The sequence below is a fragment of the Nyctereutes procyonoides genome, unplaced genomic scaffold, assembly GCF_905146905.1.
Source record: "Nyctereutes procyonoides isolate TBG_1078 unplaced genomic scaffold, NYPRO_anot_genome, whole genome shotgun sequence".
Lineage (NCBI taxonomy): Eukaryota > Metazoa > Chordata > Mammalia > Carnivora > Canidae > Nyctereutes > Nyctereutes procyonoides.
In genome coordinates, this window is record NW_026575117.1 from 23140904 (window position 1) to 23160185 (window position 19282).

The 19282-nt window shown below is 51.2% G+C and overlaps 1 protein-coding gene across 12 annotated transcripts in view; it reads left to right on the plus strand.

Moving 5' to 3' along the window:
- The first annotated feature begins 1222 nt into the window (after positions 1 to 1222).
- Positions 1223 to 19282, plus strand: part of PLEKHA6 (pleckstrin homology domain containing A6) — a 140459-nt gene continuing 122399 nt past the window's right edge. For 7 of the 12 annotated variants that reach the window (XM_055334189.1, XM_055334193.1, XM_055334190.1 and 4 more), the window contains exons 1-3: positions 1223 to 1330; positions 7272 to 7348; positions 14017 to 14074. In XM_055334189.1, the coding sequence (XP_055190164.1) occupies positions 1248 to 1330; positions 7272 to 7348; positions 14017 to 14074 (218 nt within the window). In that variant the 5' untranslated portion in view covers positions 1223 to 1247. Of the gene's footprint in view, positions 1331 to 2084; positions 2305 to 7271; positions 7349 to 14016; positions 14075 to 19282 lie in introns of all 12 variants that reach the window. The other 5 variants (XM_055334195.1, XM_055334203.1, XM_055334204.1 and 2 more) reach the window with 3 other exon arrangements.

Genomic DNA, 19282 nt, shown 5'->3' on the forward strand with positions numbered 1-19282 from the left:
ATGAGCAAATCAAGGATTGCACTACAGGGTGCTAAGTTCCACTACAGGATTGTTACTAAGGCAGCATGACACATAGAGGGTGGATATACAAATCTGGCTGGGGTGGAGTCAAGCAAGCCTGGCTTCCTGGAGGAGGTGACATAGGGGCAGACACAATTTAGGTGGAACAGGGATCAAATCCCCTAGAGTGCTCACAGTGAGAGCGCTCACTGAACCGATGCTTGCCAGCTGCCATGGAACATGCCACTTCCTCCAAAGGCAGGTGTCTGTCTCGTTGGTCTAACACATGGATTGGGTGTAACACGTGGATCGGAACCGTGTGCACCTAATGGGAACCCCAGTTTGGGGAAAAAGCTCCCTGAACTCCCGCTTTGATGCAGAGATCAAAGGACCGTGGGCTCTTGCAATTCCACTTTGGAGATGCCAGTTTTGAACGCTTGCAACCTGCACTCCTGCACTCTGCGCACAGAACACAACACATTCCCTCCTTTTCTTTTCTTTCTTTTTTTTTTTTTTTTCTTTTCTCCTTCCCTTTCCGTCTTCTGGTGCAAGTTCGGGGGCAAGAGGCACCAAAGCTGCTGGTCTTTGAGTGCGTCCCGCGGTCTCAGCCTGAGCGTCCTTAGTCACGGCGGGCTTCTCGGAGGAAGCGCCAGCGGCCAGGTCAGGGCTGGCGGGGCCGGGCGCGCGGGGCCCTGCAGACCCAGCCCCGAGCGCGCCCCCCCCCCCCCCCGCCGCCGCCCGCTGCCGACCTTTGCTCGGCCCCGACCTCCCGCCGCGGGGCCAGGTCTGACCGCTCGGCCTCTTCCGCGCGGCGCCCGGACACGGCCCCTCCGGCCGGGCTGGGGCTCGGGGACCCGCCGGGCGCTTCCCTCCCGCGCGGCCCCGGCTGCAGGGCAGGTGGCGGCGGGGCGGAGGCGGCGCCCGGGGCTCGCGCGCAGCGACCTGCTCTCGGGGCGGCGGGGGCGGGGGCGGGGGCGGAGGCGGAGGCGGTGCCGCGGGGCCCGGCCCGGGCTGAGTCTCCCGCTGCGCCCCAGCCCCGGCCCCAGCTCCAGCCCCGGCCCGCGGGCGGGAGGGAGGGAGGGACGGAGGGCGCCGGCGGGGCTGCCGGGCAGGAAGGGCCCCCGCACCCCCCGCACCCCCCGCACCTCCTGCATCCCCCGCATCCCCCGCATCTCCTGCATCCCCCACGCCCCCCGCATCCCCCGCGCCCCCGCCCCCGCGCCCCGGGGCCGGCTCCAGGACGCGAGATGGCCGAGGACATCACCTGGCTGGACTTGCCCGGCCGCTGGACCTACGGAGTCGACGGCGGCGGCCGGGTCTTCTTCATCAAGTACGTGGTCTCTAGTCCCGCCGTTTTCTTCTTTCCCCGGACTTGTCCGGCTCGGGAGGTGGCGCGGCGGGGGGCAGGGGAGCGGCCGGGCGCGGCGGCGGGGAGGGCACACGCAGGACTCAGAACTTTACGGCCCCGCCTGTTGGAGGGTGTCTCCCGCCTCTTCCTCAATGGGTCAAAGTCCGGCCTCGGCGGGCCTGCCCCCCCCCCCCCGGAAGGCGGGCAGGTGCGGGCGGGCAGGTGCGGGCGGGCAGGTGCGGGCCTCCCCGGCTCCCCCCCCCCCACCTCCAGGCCCCAGAGGCCAGCAGCTGCCCAGAGGAGGGCGGCCCGACCCGGCGCCCAGCGGGCCCCCTTCCTTTCAGCTCCATCCACCGAGAGGGCCAGGGGGACGTTCTTTCTCTGGCCCCCACCGCAGATTTTCCAACAAGAACACTTGGGCAAAGTGGCATCACACCTGCAGACCCTGCCTGGGCCACGGGTCCCGCAGGCCTTCCTCATCCCAGGACTCCACCCCCGGCAGCCCCCCCCCTCCCCTCCTGCTTCCTTATGGGGCTGCGGTCAAGGGGAGGGAGAAGATGCCCAGGGTGCATTTGGCATTCTTTACAGGGAGGAAGCCTCTGCTGCTCCCGGTTAATATATTAGTGCCCTTATATTGATTTCATAGACCAAAATGGCTCTGGCACAATCTCATTATAACAGAGTGGCCCCGCTGGTGCTACTTTGGCCCGCTCCTACCGTAGTCCTCCTTTGCCAGGACAGAAATCTCCCGGTAACACGGCAAGTCTAGCAGCACAGCCTTGGGAACTGGCACCGCACGTGGCGCCTTCCTCCCTCAAGGCAGCCACTCACAGAACGTTAGAGCTGACCCGGACCCCGGCTGGGACCCCCTCACTGGCCCCCTCACTGCCCAGATGGGGAAGCCGAGGCTGCAGAGGTGGAGAGTGTGATAAAACCGCTTGCTAACCGGAGCTCAGGTGAGCCCAGTACCCGCTGACTGGGGTGCACCGCCTCCCCCCTGCACCCCGGCCTGTGTAGCAGCCCCGGGGCGGCCAGCGGTTTCTCTCCGGTGCTTCTCAGCTTCCACACTTGCTTTAGGCCCTTCTGTAATTATCATCACCGTGATCATAATTGATGGTGCAATTAGATTATCTTAGAAATTAACTCCATGGAAGTTCTTGACCTTGGGTCAGATTCTTAAATAACAACTTCACTGGTATTAAAACTGCAGTCCCTTTGGTCAATGGTTTGGGACTTTGGAGTCCATAAAAATCACCCAAGGAATTTATGAGAGAGGGCTGATTCCTGGGCCCCACCCCCTGAGATTGCGATTGCCACCTGGGGTGCGGCCTTCCAGGTGTGTTTCCGCAAGCTCCCCAGTCCAGGTGGTTAATTCACCTCTTCTCATCTTTCTTCCCAAACTCTTGCTTGCCTTCCAGCTTTTCTTAGTCTCTTACTCTGGGAACATTTGAGTGACCACTATTTGTGTGCCACCCCACTTGGCATTAGAGATAAAAGTCCCAAGAAGAGACAGGTTTTTTTCCTTGAAGGTTGTGGGAAGAAAATGCAGATACTTAGGTGGGGGGGGGGGTGCCTGGGTGGCTCAGTGGCTCAGTAGTTGAGCATCTGCCTTTAGCTCAGGTCATGATCCCAGGGTCCTGGGATCAAGTTCCGCATCAGGCTCCCCATGAGAAGCCTGCTTCTCCCTCTGCCAATGTCTCTCATGAATAAATAAAATCTTTTAAAAAATACCTAGGAAATAATAGGATATATTGTAGAGGTATTTTGCATGATGGTCTAGGAACACAAGGAAGAAAGAAGTAGCGTTCTCTGGGGAGTGGAGGGAGGACCTTCCAGAGGAGGAGACGTTTGAGCTGACTCTGGAGCAGAGGACCTGGGGGAAAGGGCCCCTTAGCAGAGGCGTGTGGGAAGAAGGGTGCCGGTGGGCGCCAGGGCATGAGATTGACACACTTAGACCTGGGCTTGGCAGGATCCCCCCACCCAGCAGCTGGGGGTGGGGGGCAGATGATGACTTGAAGATAGGGAGGCAGAGGGAGAGACTTGGCATATGGAGAGCAGTCAGCGGCAACTGCCCAAGTCCAGGAGATGCCTGATGGGGCCTGGGTTTTGGCAGTGAGGATAGGGGAGGGGAGATAGGAGAAGTCTTTAGGAGTAGAACCGAGGGTGTTCATTTACTGCCTGAATGTTGGAGAAGACAGAGAAAAGGAAAAATCGAAGACCAATCTCAGAAATTTTTTAACTTGAGTTTGACAGAGATCAGGAGTATGGGACGAGGTGGAGCAAATGTTCAGGGGGAGGTATTGAGTTTGAAGTTCCTATGGGACCTCTGGGAGGTGATATCTGACAGACAAGGGGCTGTACAGGATTGAAGTTCAAGAGAGCATCTGGGCGAGAAGGGGAGTCCTGGGGGGAGGGTGTGGGTGGCAAGAGCTGGCAGGGTGGGAAGGAGGAACTACAAGGGGCACAAAGAAAATCTGGGGGTTCACGTCTTGATTTTGGTGATAGTTTCACAAGTACGTACACATGCCAAAACTTTAAATTGTATACTTTAGGGCAGCTCGGGTGGCTCAGCGGTTTAGTGCCACCTTCGGCCCAGGGTGTGATCCTGGAGTCCCGGGATCGGGTCCCGCGTCGGGCTCTCTGCGTGGAGCCTGCTTCTCCCTCTGCCTGTGTCCTCTGCCTCTCTCTCTCTCTCTCTGTCTCTCTCTCTGTCTCTCACAGGAGGGGATTCCCCAGCTCGGGAAATCATTGCGTAGGGATGGAACCATCCAGAAGTGTGTGATCAAGAAGACGGGGTACCCAGGCAGCACCAGTGTTGAAGGAGAGGATAGAGGAGGAGAGACCAGGGATCTCAGGGTGAATGGCATCAGGGCCAGGGAAGGGCGCTGCCCTAGAAGGCGAGGGAGAGGGGTGTTAGGAGGAAGGAGTGGTCAGTATGGAAAGGCCAAATGAGCTGAAGCTGTAAAGCACCTACTGGATTTAGGAAATAGGGAGCTCGTTATTGACCTCTAGGAAAAATGGTTTCAGGGGAAGGCTGAGGACATAAAGCAGATTGCAAAGGATGGATGACAGGGAGGCCAGAAAGTGGAGGCAGCTGGAAGGCACCAGTTTCCAAGAAGGATGCTGGGCTAGTAACAAGAGGAGCATGAGGCAGGAAGCTGTAAGGGGAGGTGGCATTGAGAGGGAAGTCGGGGTTCAGACTGAAAGACACAGACCAGAGTGGGGCTAAAGGGATGATGACGAGAGAGAGAGAGAGAGAGAGAGAGAGAGAGAGAGAGAGCAGTTGAAGATATGAGCCTGTGATGCCCAATAGAATAAGGTTCTAGAAAAGACAGGAGAAGACGGGGAGTATAACACAGGCAGAGGGATAACCCTTAACTGGGGGAAGGCCAGTTCCTCCCCAGTGTAGACGCAAGTATTCAGGTGGGGATATGGGTTCTTTGTGGGGGTGCTGGTTGGGTGTATTGAAGAAGCTCCTGCTTGATGGTCTCTATTTTTCCTTGAAGTAAGCAATAAGATTGTCCATTGAGGATGGGGACGGGGGAGGGAAAGGGAGGCCAGGGAGGGACTTGAGGCTGGTGGGGAAGCTTTAGAACACTCTGCAAATGGCAGCTGGTGGGGGCCCCAGAAGAAGATTCCAGGTGGTACTTAGGGCCCAGCGGAGCATGGGGATTGTGGATTTGTAGTGACATTGGTCTTCCCAGGTTTGCAGGCCCCTGTCAGCCCAAAGCCAGGGTGTAGACAGCCTGTGACTGCGTCTTTCTGGGCTGAGAGCTGATGAGAGAGTAGCACAACAGGACGAAGTGGTTGATGGTGTGTTGGGGTTGTGGCCACCTCTGTGACCCTGGGACTGTCCATGATATTCAGGAGGGCTCGAGGTAGTTGTGTAGTCTGAGGGAGCAACTGTGAGAGGAGAAGAGAACTCAGGCCGGAAGGTCTCAGGGTGGCTGAAGAGGAGGTGTAAGAGCGTGGGTTTCCACACACGTACACTGTAGTGCTGGCTCTCTCCTCCCTGGGCTTCCTCTCCCACTGCGGCCCAGGACCAAAGCCCACATCACAGGGCCTGGGGTGCACATGGCTCCAGGGCCCTGGTGGGGGGCGGGGAGCACTAGAATAGTGACTCTGTTTCTTCTCTCCTTGTCAGAGGGGTGGGTCAGCTAGGCAATCCCCTCCTATAAGTGGCAGGCGTCCAACCAGGAGGAACAGTCATGGGGTCAAGTGAAAAGAAAGCATGTGTCCACACGAAGACCTAGACATAGATGTTGACAGCAGTTTTATTTATGATGGCCCAAAGTGAAAACAACCCGAATGTCCCTCACTGTGGTCTAGCCTGTGACGAAATCCTAGTCAGCTGGGAAACAGAATCAACCATGAACACGTGCTGCCGCAGGGAGGGAAGAGAGAAGGAGAAAAGAAAGGGAAGGAAGGAAAGAAGGAGGAAAAAAGAAGAAGAGAGAAAGAAGTCACACAGAAGTCTAGCTTGCATGATTCCATTTATATAAAGTTCTAGAAACTTGAGAACACACAGACTAATCTATAGTGACAGGAAGCAGATCAGTGGTTGCTGGGGGGAGGGTGCGGGTGCAAGAGCTGGCAGGGTGGGAAGGAGGAATTACAAGGGGCACAAAGAAAATCTGGGGGGTTTAGGTCTTGATTTTGGTGATAGTTTCACAAGTACATACACATGCCAGAACTTTAAATTGTATACTTTAGGGCAGCTCGGGTGGCTCAGCGGTTTAGTGCCACCTTCGGCCCGGGGTGTGATCCTGGAGTCCCGGGATCGGGTCCCGCGTCGGGCTCTCTGCGTGGAGCCTGCTTCTCTCCTCTCTCTCTCTCTCTCTCTCTCTCTCTCTCTCTCTCTGTCACTCATGAATAAATAAATAAAATCTTAAAAAAAATAAATTGTGTACTTTAAGTACCTGTAGTATTATATATCTTACTTCAATACAAATTTAATGGAACCCTTCTTAATGGGGTTTATTATATTAATTAAAGTATTAATGATACTTTGAAAGCAGTGAGTGGAGTCCTGTCCTGGGCCTCACAGCCCCACCCTAACGCCTGGATGATACAAGTGATCTGAGCATCCTCTCCTCCGCATACCTGGATTGGCCGCAGATGTCAGGTGCTTCATGCTGGGTCACTCATGGCTCTGGAAAAATCAGTGTCACTTGGTTGGGGGGTGAGAAGTGTCGATAGATTTATATGCTTTCTGACTTAAACCCAGAGGATCTGAAGTGTTGGGGAGCCTACTTTGCTGGGAGTAAGATATTAGAATCCTGGCTTCATCACTTATTGATTGTGTGATTTGGGGCAAGTCATTTAACTTCTCTGAACCTCAGATTCATCATCTGTAAAGTTCCTAATGTGAAGGACTTTTGTCAATGAAAATATTTAGCATTGTAGACACCCAAAGACTGGGTTTACGCAGCCTCCTTCTTTCATATCCGTTGAGGAGCTGCCAGGTAAGGACCTCCCATGGTCTCCCCAGAGACTTCACCCGTCACCTCAAACGTCACCTCTTTACTGAGGAAGCCTTCATGCTGTTCCCCTTCCTTAATTTCATCCTGGTTAGCCCTCACTCCTCTATGATGGGATAATGCTCTCTATGTGTGGCTCTACGAGGATCTACTTATTTTCACATCAGACTGCAACTATCTTTTTATATGTCTGTTTCCCCAGTGGGTTAGAACTTCTTTGAGGTCAGGGTCAACTATTATTCATTTCTGGATCCTCGGCGTCTGCTCAGTAAATGCTTTGTGAATCTGAATGAATGAATGAATGAATGAATGAATGGCAGTGTGGATTCGCCCATCTCACGTGTCTGGGATGAGACAGTCAGGGTCGATGTGAATTTGGAGAGGGGTGATCTACCCAGCGAGGCCTCTCTTGTATCTGACACTTTCTTATTTGTGTTCCATAGTGATGAGGAAAAGTCAACCAGCTGGACGCACCCTGGCACGGAATCCCCCATCCAGAGTGGACACTCCTCCAGCCCAGGTAAGGAGCCCGGCTGTCCTTTGCAATCCAGGAAGAAGCAGTGGCTTGAGGCAGCCTTACAAATCCCTTGACCTGACTTTGCTTTTCACTTTTTCTTTTCTCCATGGATGGATTCAGCTTAGCATTTGGACCACCACCTAGGGGAAGGTGCAGGAAGGAGGGTTGATGTTCACCTGACAGTCTTTCCAAGTTTCCAGCTCTACAGTTATATGTGGGACAGACTTTGGAGTACACCGATTTGACTTCTCTTCCATCCCTCTGCCCAGTGAGAAAATCCCCTCCATCTTCAGAGCTCCTGACCTAGGCCGAACCCCTGCTCCTGGTGCTATACCATAGAACCGTATGCCATGATGGCAGTGTTCTCTCTCTGTGCTGCCCAGTGTAGTCACCATTAACCACATGTAGCTGCTGAGCAATTGACATGTGATTAGTGTGGCTGAGGAACTGAATTTAAATTTTAATTAATTTAAACTTAAAAAGCTCCAGATGGCTAGGAGGAATTCCTTCACTTTGAGGAGAACTCGAAAGAAAGGGAGCCAGGGCCCACATTGATTGCTTACTATGGAGAAGGCCCCATTGCTAGTCTTGAAGAAACTCCAAGGCTGGTGGCAAAGTGGGGACATTACAGGCAAGATTTCAGTCTACACTGGGGAGGCAGAGACACCAAGAAGGAGAAGGGCTGGGGTACTTCAAGCAGACAAGCAATCATCCTCTTCAGAATGCCACCACGGCCCTACCCTCACTGGCTTTCCAGCCCATTCCTTGACTGCACACCAGTCATGTGGCTCTAGGAGCTTTGGCCATTCATGGGGCATGGCTGGCACTGCCGGACACGTTGGGTTAAGGCATTGGCCCGCCCAGAGCCTCCTTTCTTTTAGATTATGGGCTGGAATCATTGTGTTGTTCAAGCTGGAAGGGACTTCAGGGATCCTGGAGTTCAACTCCTTTCAAAGGTAGGAAAATGGAGGAGCAGAGAGGAAGTGTACATGGCCCAAGGCCACTCAGCTACTAAGCAAAGCCGTGTTGGGGTTAAACGCCTAAGTTCTAGAGGCAGAGAGACCAGAGCTCACACCTGGGCTCTACTTGCTATTAGTGTGATCCTGAGCAAGCGGTTGAAATCTTCCAGGACTTGGCTTCTTCGTTTGTAAAACAGGGATAGGATTATGGAACCTCCGAAGATAGCAGCAAAGGCTCCCCGAGAGAATCACCATCAATGGAGGTGACTGCTGTTGTTATTGTCATTGTTGTTATTTTTGATGCAAAGCGGGGCCTCTGGACCCCAAGGCCAGGCTGCATTCTGTTCCTGGCTGGGTGTTTTTGCTGCTGTCAGTGTTTCAAATCTGATCTCATCTATATCATGATGACTCCAGGTGGGATTGGAAGAGAAATCCAAGCCTCCAAGCCAATGATTTCATTTGGGGCTGCAGCCAGCTGGTTGTTTGAGGCTGGGAAGGAGTTAAGATGCCCCTGAAGCTTGCTGGGAGGGCAGCTGCCTCAGCGGGCACTCCGCCTGGACAGGAATATAAGCTCTCTTGGTGTTGCCCAGGCACAGAGGGCAGTGTGGAGGGAAGTTGCTGGAAAAGGCAGGGGACATAATCCACGCTGGCCTCTTTCCCAGGCACATCACAGTGGCAGGATTATTTATGATTCTGACCCAATGGGGATCCCTCTACTTGGGGAGACTGCCAACCCACGCCCTTCTGAATGGGAATGTCCTCCCACAGGGAGAGAGGGAACAAGTAGCATTTATGGAGCAGCACAGAGGAAAGAATGTCAGCTTTGGAAGCAGTAGACCAGACTCACATCCTGGCCCAGACACTTCCTGTGTGACCTTAAGCAAGTTGATTAACCTCTCTGGGTCTCCGTTTCCTCATCTATGAAAATGTTCAAGCTGATGCCTATTACATACTGTTACGTACTGTTATTGTGCAAATTAGATGTGCTAACGGTGGTAAAATGTGTTGTGTAGAGGAAGGAAGCACTAAGTGGGAGCTGGTGTTACTTCTATAGACTAAGTCTTGAGAGGGGAGCTGGACTCACTGGCTTCCCTGCTCCACTGAAGCAGCAGCATCACCATCAATAGTAACCATGGAGGGCCCCCGGGTGGCTCAGCGGTTTAGCGCCAACTTCATTCAGCCCAGGGCGTGATCCTGGAGACTCGGGATCGAGTCCCATGTCAGGCTCCCTGCATGGAGCCTGCTTCTCCCTCTGCCTGTGTGTCTGTGTCTTTCATAAATAAATAAAATCTTAAAAAAATAGTAACCATGAAATATAGACCCTTAATAAACATAAAGTAAAATGAATGATAAAAACTGGGCCCACCACTCTATAGAATCCAGGCTCTGCTCTCCAGCAGCTTGTGCTCTGAGGCAGCTGATAACATGGTGGGAAAGATTCAGACCAAAAATGAATAGCCATGTTTTATAAAACCTCGTACACGGGGCAAGTGTTTGGCCTGACCAGAAAAGTAACAGTGACTGTCAAGAGAATCCATACCTGTTTTGTAATGTATCAGCCACAGGGCTCTTGCATGCTCAGAAGGAATGATCTCTACAGTGCCCTGCCTGTCCCCACTTCTGACAGTGGGTTCCCTTGAGTTTATCAGAAGACTCCCCTTCTGCTTTGGGGTGGAGAAATCCTGTTTGCCAAGGAAGCAGGATGTTTTTTGTGCAGGAAGGATGGGTAGGTACAAAATGGTACCTAATAGAGCACTCTTAGGAGATAGAGGTGCTCAGCCTCTCTGGAGCTGCTCAGCAGGGGCTACCACCACCTGCAAGGATTTCCAGGGCACCTCTGAGCTGCGGTCAGCTTCCTCAGCTGTTTAGTTCTTGCTCACTCTGTGAGCCTGCAATTCTTCGCTCTGAGCATTTCCATGGATTTTTTTTTCCAGAGGTGCTATTAAAAATATTTTTATAGATCAATCAGACAGAAAATCAGTACAGAAACATTGACCTTAAATGACACATTAGACCAAACAAACTTGGTAGATAAAGATATTCCACCTTAAACCAGTAGGATCCACACTCTTCTCAAGTGCACATGGAATAATTTCCAGAGTAGATCATATGGTAAAACACAAAACAAGTCTCAGTACACTTAAGAAGATTGAGGTATCAAGCATCTTTTCTGGCTACAGTGGTATGAAACTAAAAATAATTACAAGAAGAACACTGGAAAAGTCACAATATATGGAGACTAAACAATGTGCTACTGACCAACCAATGGGTCGACAAATAAATCAAAGGAGAAATGACAAAATACCTTGAGGCAAATGAAAACAGAAATATGACATACCGAAATCTATGGGATGCAGCAAAAACAGATCCAAGAGGAAAGTTCATAGCAATATGGACCTACCCTAAAAAACAAGAAAATCTCAAATAACCAATCCATCTAAAGGAACTAAAAAAAAAGAATAACAAACGAAGCCCAAAGTTAATGAAGGAAGGAAATAACAAAGCTCAGAGTGGAAATAAATGGAGACTGGAAAGACAATAGAAAAGATGAATAAAAAAAAAGAAAAGAAAAGATGAACAGAGCTGGTTCTTCAAAAAGATAAACAAAATTGAAAAATCTTTAGCTAGACTTACCAAGAAAAAGAGAGAAAGGGTTCAAATAAATAAAATCAGAAATGAAAGAGAAGCTGACAACTGACACCAGAGAAATACAAAGGGTCATAAGACACTACTGTGAACAATTATATGCCAACAAATTACACAACCCAGAAGGAATGGAAAAATTCCTAGAAATGTGCCATCTTCTAAGACTGAATCACGAAGAGATAGTAAATGTGAATACAGTGATTACTAGTAAGGAGATTGAATCAGTAATCAAAAACCTCCCAACAAACAAAAACGCAGGACCAGATGGCTTCACTGGTAAATGAAGATTCAAACATTCAAAGAAGATTTAATACCTATGTTTCTCAAACTCTTCCAAGAAATTGAAGAGGAAAGCTTGCTTCCAAATTCATTTTACAAGGCCAGCATTACCCTGATACCAAATCCAGGCAAAGACACCATGAAAAAAGAAAATGAGGGACACCTGGGTGGCTCAGCGGTTGAGCGGCTGCCTTTGGCTTGGGATGTGATCCCGGGGTTCTGGGAACAAGTCCTGCATCGGGCTCTCTGCGTGGAGCCTACTTCTCCCTCTGCCTGTGTCTCTGCCTCTTTCTCTCTGTGTCTCTCATGAATAGATAAATAAAATCTTTGAAAAAAGAAAAAAAAAAGCAAAATGACAGGCTGATATATTCCTGATGAATATAGATGCAAAAATTAAAATTCTCAACAAAGTATTAGCAAACTGAATTCGACAATGCATTAATGGGATCATTTACCATGATCAAGTGGTATTTATTTCAAAGATTCCCAGAAATAAACCTAAGCATATATATGGTCAATTAATTTACGACAAATGAGGCAAGAAATACAGTGGAGAAAGGACAGTCTCTTTAAATGATGTTTGGACAGCTACCTGCAAATTGGACAGCTACAGGCAAAAGAATGGAACTGGACAACTATTTTGCATCAGACACAAAAATTAACTCAAAATGGATTAAAGATTTGAATGTAAGACCTGAAACCATAAAATTTCTAGAAGAAAACATAGGCAGTAAAATCCTTGACATTGGTCTCAGAGATGATTTTTTGGAGCTGACTCTAAAAGCAAGGGCAGCAAAAGCAAAAATAAACAAATGGGACTGCATCAAACTAAAAAGTTTCTGCGCAGCAAAAGAAACCATCAACAAAATGGAAAGGCAATCTACAGAATGGGAGAAAATAGGTGCAAATCACATACCTGACAAGGGGTTAATATCTAAAATATGTAAAGAACTCTTACAACTCAATAGCAAAACAACCCCCCCAAAACCAAAAAACAAACAAAAAACCCAAACAAAAAAAACCCTATCTGATCAAAAATGGGCAGAAGACATCTTTCCTTTTTTTATTTTTTTAAGATTTTATTTATTTATTCATGAGAGACAGAAGCAGAGACACAGGCAGAGAGAGAAGCAGGCTCCATGCAGGGAGCCCAACGTGGGACTCGATCCCAGATTCCCAGGTTCATGCCCTGAGCTGAACGTGGCGCTAAACCACTGAGCCACCTAGGCTGCCCAGAAGACATCTTTCCAAAGAAGACATATAGATGGCACGTAAAACAGGCACCTAAAAAAGATGCTTAACATCACTAATCATCAGGAAAGCGCAGTCAAAACTACAATGATATAGCACAGCTCTTAGAATGGCTCTTATCGAAAAGACTGGAAATAACAAGCATTGGCGAGGGTGTAGAGAAAGAGGAACTGTCTTGCACTGTTGGTGGGAATGCAAACTGGTCCAGCCATTGTGGAAGATAGTGTGGAGGTTCCTCAGAAAATAAAATAATTGCCCTATGATCCAGCAATTCCACTGGATCAAAGGAAACAAAAACACCAATTTAAAGAGATATGCACCCCCATGTTCACTGCAGCATTATTGACATAGTCATGATACGGAAAAAACCTAAGTGTCCATTTTTGGGTGAATGGGTAAAAATATGGTAGATGCATCTGATAGAATACTACCCAGCCATAAAAAAGAATAAAATAAAAAAAAAGAATAAAATCTTGCCATTTGTGACAGCAAGGATGGACCTTGAGAAAATTGTACTAAGTGAAATGAGAAAGACAAATATCATATGACTTCACTTTTATGTGGGATCTGAACAGCAAATAAATGAACAAACCCAGCAAAACCCACCGATCATGGAAGAGAATGGTGGTTATAGAGGGAAGGGGAGCTGGTTGGGGGCCAGATAGATAGAGGAGGTCAAGAGGTACAAACTCCTAATTATAAAATAAATAAATATGTGGTATTCAGGATGGCGGCTGTAGTCAATAATATTGAAGTTGGCACAGACTTGAAAGTTGCCAAGAGAGTAAATCCTAAAAGTTCTCGTCATGAGGAAAAAAGTCATCACTATGTATGGTGACAGATGGTGACTAGTCTTACGCTGATCATTTCTCAGTGTATCCAAATCACAGATCATTACCCGGTACACCGGAGACTGATTTACTGTAATGTCGATTATATGTCAATTAAAAAAGTTTTTTTAAGTCTCTCCATTGTCCTGGGACTGATTTCCTAAGTCCTCAGCATCCTGTCCAGAAGCAGCAGGAGCCATAGGTGATCATTTGGGCTGGGGTTTGTTTGCAGGCTTGAGTCCCGGTCTGATCTTGGGTGCTGAAAACCTGTGAGGCTTGGGGCAAGCGACCCGCCCTTGGCTCTGGCTTGTGCTTCTGTGATATGAGGGAGCTGTGGGATGATCCTTCCAGGGCAACCATCTGTGAGTTCACTGCTGTACCCCTGGGGCTGGCGCAGAGGCCTGGCCCAGACGAGACGCTCAAGGAAAGCTTGTGCAATGAATGAGCCAACCGTGGAAGGCAATGATCCATTTGGTAACTTCACCGCTCGTAGGTAGGGAATGTCCCATTCACTGCCATCCCTCTTATTATTTCCTGGAAACAGACTGATAGGAATAATGGACCAAAAAGGGTGAAAGGGTTGGTTTGAGCCCTATTGGCTTGTCTGTGAATTTTCCTAGCTCTCCCTGCCTCATCCCTGCTGAGTGCAGGTCGGGTTTGCGTGGTTGAGAAGAGAGAGTCAGGTCATGATTTTGTTTCCACGCAGGATTGCCCAAGGGCTGGGAGATGGATTCTACCCAGGAAGGAGCTGTGTATTTCATCAAGTGAGTAACATGGGCTTTCCTTCTGGTCTGGTGGCTGGGCCTGCAGTTGTCCTTGTCACTGACGCCGGCTTGGGAGGAGAGGTGCTTGAACACAGGAGGCTTTGGGGTGGTGAGGGTCTGTGAATGGCCAGGAGGCCTCAAGGCTTCTGAGCAATCATGGCAGAGAGAGCTGGGGGTGTGGGGGGTCTTTCTCTTGGTCTGAGAGAGCCAGTGTCGGTCATGGGAAGTTTTCCTGGTCCAGGAGGGTGGAGGGAGTGTTGTGCGGGGCGGGATGGCGGGGAGGGAAACAGCTCCACAAAGTAAAGCAAAGAGACTACTTTAGACACACCCAGGACAAAGGCTCAAAGGAAGGAGACGGAGCACCTTGATGCCCAAACAGGCAGGAAGTGGAGCCAGGCGGCGGGAAGGTGTGAGCGAGGGTGCACAGACAGGTGGGCGGGGGGTGGCAAGGCCGACTCAGTCTCTCTTGCTCCCGGTCGGGCACGTGTGCTCCCGAGGTGGCAGGGGTGTGTGTAGTGCTGTTTTTCTCTGGGGGTTGGTCACGCCCTTCCATGGGCTGGGGTGGCTGGTGCTCTCATGTATGGTGACAGATGGTCCTGTCCCTCGGCTGGGGTCTCTCCATCTCCCAGGCGGGCTGGGTCCTGGCTTTGGTCCCCCAGGCGGGGCTGGGCGGGCACAGACCTGTGCTTGGTCTGGCCTTTGAGTCTCCAGGGCTGGGAGAGTGGCTGCGAAGACAGAAGACAGTGGGGCGTGGGCAACGCCAGAGGAACCCCGGGCCCAGCCAGGGGAGGGAGGGCCCTGCTCAGCCCTTCCCCCTCCTGCGCTCCTTCCACATCTTCATTCATCCTTCAGGAGAGCTCATCCGTCCATCCCCTGCCTCGAGGCCAACCAGCATGTACACCAGCTTGGCTGGTGACCATATTCTTGAAACAAAAATGAAACAGAATGAACAAATTCTCTGCTTTGGAGGTTGTTCGGATACGACATGGCTCCTGTGGCCTGAGCTTTCCCTGAAACTGAACTGAAATCCTCGCTGTGGTTAAGATTTATTTCCTCTTTTCTCCTTGGTGATACCACCTGCATATTCCTTATGTGAATCTGGTGCTTGAGACCACCTTCTGGGTACTCTCACCTGTATTGGCTCATCTTCTCTGGCCCTGAGCACTTACCACCAGCTGTGGCCTGGCCCTCCACCTCTGTGATCTCATCCCCCACAACTATGGCGATTCTCATCCTTCCCTGCATTGTGACAAATTCATTCTTACCTCAGGACCTTTGCATTTGCTGCTTCCTCTGCGTGGGAGCTCTTTCCTCCTGTTTTTGTGTATCTGGCACCTACATATCATTTAGCTCAAGTGTTATCAGAGTGACTTCTCCTGACTACTCCATCCCCGGCCTCACTCTGCTCTTTCTTAGACCCTCTTCCCACCTCCCCTTTTGAAAAGTAAACTCCATGCCCGACATGGGGCTCAAACTCACAATTCTGAGATCAAGAGTCTCATGCGCTACCAACTGAGCCAGCCGGGTGCTTCAAGACCCTCTTTCTGTTCTTCCTACGACCTGCCAGGAAGTTTGCTGTTTCTGTATTTCTTGACTTACCTACTGCTGCTGTTCCCCTACTGCCATGTCAGTCCTGAGAGCGGATTCTGGCTCCTTCGTGTTCCACTGTGTCCTAGAACCTTGCTGGTGCATGATAGGAATCTAAGATGTTTGCTGAAATAAATGAATGGGCAGCGTTGGGGGATCAACAAGCATAGTTGACTCCTGCTCCAGTCACCAGCCCAGGGCATCCTGGGCTCCCCTGGCTTAGCATGCCCAGTCATGAACTCACCACCTTTTCCTCGCCAACACCAGTTCCATCTCAGAAGCACCACGGGAGGAGAACCCTCAGAGGCAGGCTCAAACCCCACGCCGGTCAATTCTCCGAAATCTCTCTCACCCCATGGCCACAGCCTGAGTTCATGCCCACATGGACCCTCCCCTGGATCATTCTAGCAGCTTCCAGAAGGATCTTCTTGCCTCCAGGCCGTACTGCTGCCAGAGTGCTTGTTTTCGACAATGCAAATTTGGTCACGTCATTCTACATTTAACACCTTTCATGCTTCCCATCAGTTGTAGGAAAAGATCTGAATTCCTTACTCGAGCACTTGAAAGGGCTTCGTAAATCTGGCTGCCTGCCTTCTTTCTCTAGCTTCACCTCCCATACTCCCCACTCTTCCAGACCAGATCATTTGTGGTTCCCTCAACACACCCCTCTCTTCCAGGCTTCCTGGCCTTTTCCAAGTGCTCATCTCTCCTCTTCCAGGGCTTGTATCCACCTGTGCACACTTGCTTTTCCTTGAAAATCCTGCCCATGGCATCACTCCTTTAGGGAAGCCCACCTGTGTTATAATTGTTCCCATGTGTGCTATTTTCCCTGGATCGGTGGTTCACAGTGTTGAGTGTGCATTGAAATCACCCGAAGGGCTTGTTAAAACACATTGTTTGGCCCCACCCATAAAGTTTCTGTTTCTGAAAGTCTGAGAATTTGCATCTCTAGCAGAGGTTCCCTGGTGATACTGATCCGCTGGTCCTGGCCCGGCACTCTGTCTAGATGGAAAACTCATCAAGAGCCGGGGAGGCGTAGGGTGGCCATAAAATCTGGAAACATAGACACTGTCATCTCATCATGTATTGTCATGAAATCTCAACGAGCGATTAGTGGTTCATGTCTTTTCCCAGAGGAGGTGGCCACCCCTTGCATCAAGAGTGGCAAGAGCTGAGCTTCACTACATCAGGCCTCAGGAGAGCATCATGAGGGAGGTGCTATCATCCCTAGCTGTTTTAGCAAGGAAGGAGAAAACTGAGACTTACAACTGCGATTTAAAACTGAGTAAAAAAATATGTTCAGTGTCACGAAGCTTCTAGGAAGTGAAGCTGGGATTCAGCCCCTGTCTGCCTGATTTCGCAGTCTGTGCACCTAGCATCACGCCACAGCTGCCTCCAACATCTTTGGTGCCATGCTCACACAGTGGTGTTGGTGGGGAGTGTTCCAGAAACCCTGACTGCGTGAGGGAGGGAGGGAAGGAAGGAGGGAAGGAAGAGGGAAGGAAGGCTCTGACTTGCTCATTTTCATGGTTTCCTGTACGATTCTTTCTCTACAAAGGTTTGTGACATTTGGTTGGTGGGTCAGTTAGAAACTCTGAGGACCCCAGACATGGATCCCAAGAGGTAGCAATGAAAGTCACGTATACAGACAGCTTGAAAAGCCACTTCTTTTTCCTTCTGGTGTGGACGAGTCAAATTTCAATGAGCAAACATTGACATTTGCCCAGGATCAGATGACTATGATAATTGTGTGTCGATAAGCCCTTCCCTTCGTGGTGTTTGAGAGGTGACTCTCATGGTATCTATGATGTCATTGCTCAAGTGTGCCTGACGTTCTGAGGGTGCCCCTGACAGGCGGTGGTGCAGAGAGAAAAAAAGCCAAGGGTCAAGATGTGGGTGAACCCCTGGCTGGCCTGTGTGCGGGTACTGCTGCGGTCCAGAGGAGGGCACCAGAGCATGCCTGATCAGCCCCAGGAAGGCCTCGCCGGCTGGTCACTCCAGGACCATCTCCACCCTCCCTCGCCACATCTCAGCCAGGATGGATCTGGTGGCTCAGAGACCCGGATGTGTTACACCCCATCCCGACTTTTCTCTGGCCCCAGGCCCCTCCCCTTTGCTTCCCGCTACAGCAGCGCCCTGTGGAGCTTGCCAATTCCGTCTCTAAGGGGGCCTCTCTCTTTCTCCGAAGTTGGCAGGGAGGGAGACATGGCAGTGATGCTTTCTGCAGAGCCCGAAAACACTGGTTCCAGTCTGGGCCCCTGCCGCCCCCTCCGCACACCCCTGCCCCCATGGGCTGCTCTGTGCTGTGCCAGGGGCTGCAGACACCCAGGCCTCTGCCCACCACCCCTGCCCCTCTCTGGCCCCCGACCCGGTGCTCATGGGAGTCATCAGAGAGACTCAAGCCCGTGGGACCCCAGAGGGCGCGGCTCCCTGGGAACTTCTGCTGTGTTGTCTCCAGAGGTCAGGCAGGACAAAGGAGAGAAGTCACAGGGGAACAGATCTGACACTTAGTGTCCCCAGAGGCCCATAACCTCCCAGAGCAGCAGAGAAAGAGACAGATGAGAACAGGTCCCGGAGGGTATTTGGCTTGGGGAAGACAAACCCCATTTGCAGATGAAGTAAACTGAGGCCCAACAGCCAAGTCACTTGTTCCAAGTCGCTGAGTTGGTAAGGGGTAGAACTGGGCTTGAAACCTCAGTAGGTTTTGGACTTTCCCCTTGGAGCCCCAGGGACATGGATTCCAGGGGCTCTTTCTTCAGGAGCCTCCCTCTCTCACGCCTGCTCCCCACACTCTCCCCACCTGAGTGTCACAGAAATCTTCCTTCTCCACTGCTGGGCTGGCAAGAGACAGAAGGTGGGTTGGGTGAAGCGAGTTTCTTTTCTGTCCTCCTCTTTACCCGTTCCTGCCGGGACTCTAAGGCCCCCTGCTGTAATGTCTCTGTGACCCTGCTCCCCTAAAACCAAGACCTGCCCCAACAGGAGTCCTCCCTTTGGTCTCTTGTGCCTCCAGATTGCCCAGAGGCATCCACAGGTCCAGCTCAGACCTCTCGGAGGATCTGTCTGCAGCCCTTGCCCTCTGTCTGCCAGAGAGGAAAGCCTCCCAGCAGGCCCTTCTGTCCATCTCCTGCCTTTCTGAGCTGCCCGAGGATTGTGTGGGATGGAGCATGGGGTCCTTGTCCCCTTCCCCACCCTGCCTGTCTCCCACCCCGGGATGCTGTAATCTCTGATCCCAACCCTGCTTTGCTCCATTGGCTCCTCAAGGCCAGAGAAGCCCCCAGAACCCCTGGTCTTTGTTTGGCTTGAAGCCGGCTCTCCCCCTGCCTGCAGTGGGCCGACCTGCCAAATCCTGGAGAGCCAGGGCAGGTGGGCTGGACTTAGTCGGTACTGCCTGGCACGAGGCCTGCACCTAGGATTTCTCTGCCCCTTCAACTGGATGCCTTTCTCATAGCCAGTGAACTCAGCATCTCAGCCAGGCTGGGGGAAGGAAAGGGGGTGACTTAGGGATCCCCCTCCCCACCAGAGCTGCAGGCAGGTGCGTACTGCTCTAACCTGAGATCTCAGCTCTAGCTCGGCCTACTCTGGGGTTGGAAGCACAGGCCTTGCAGGAGCTCTCTCTGAGGG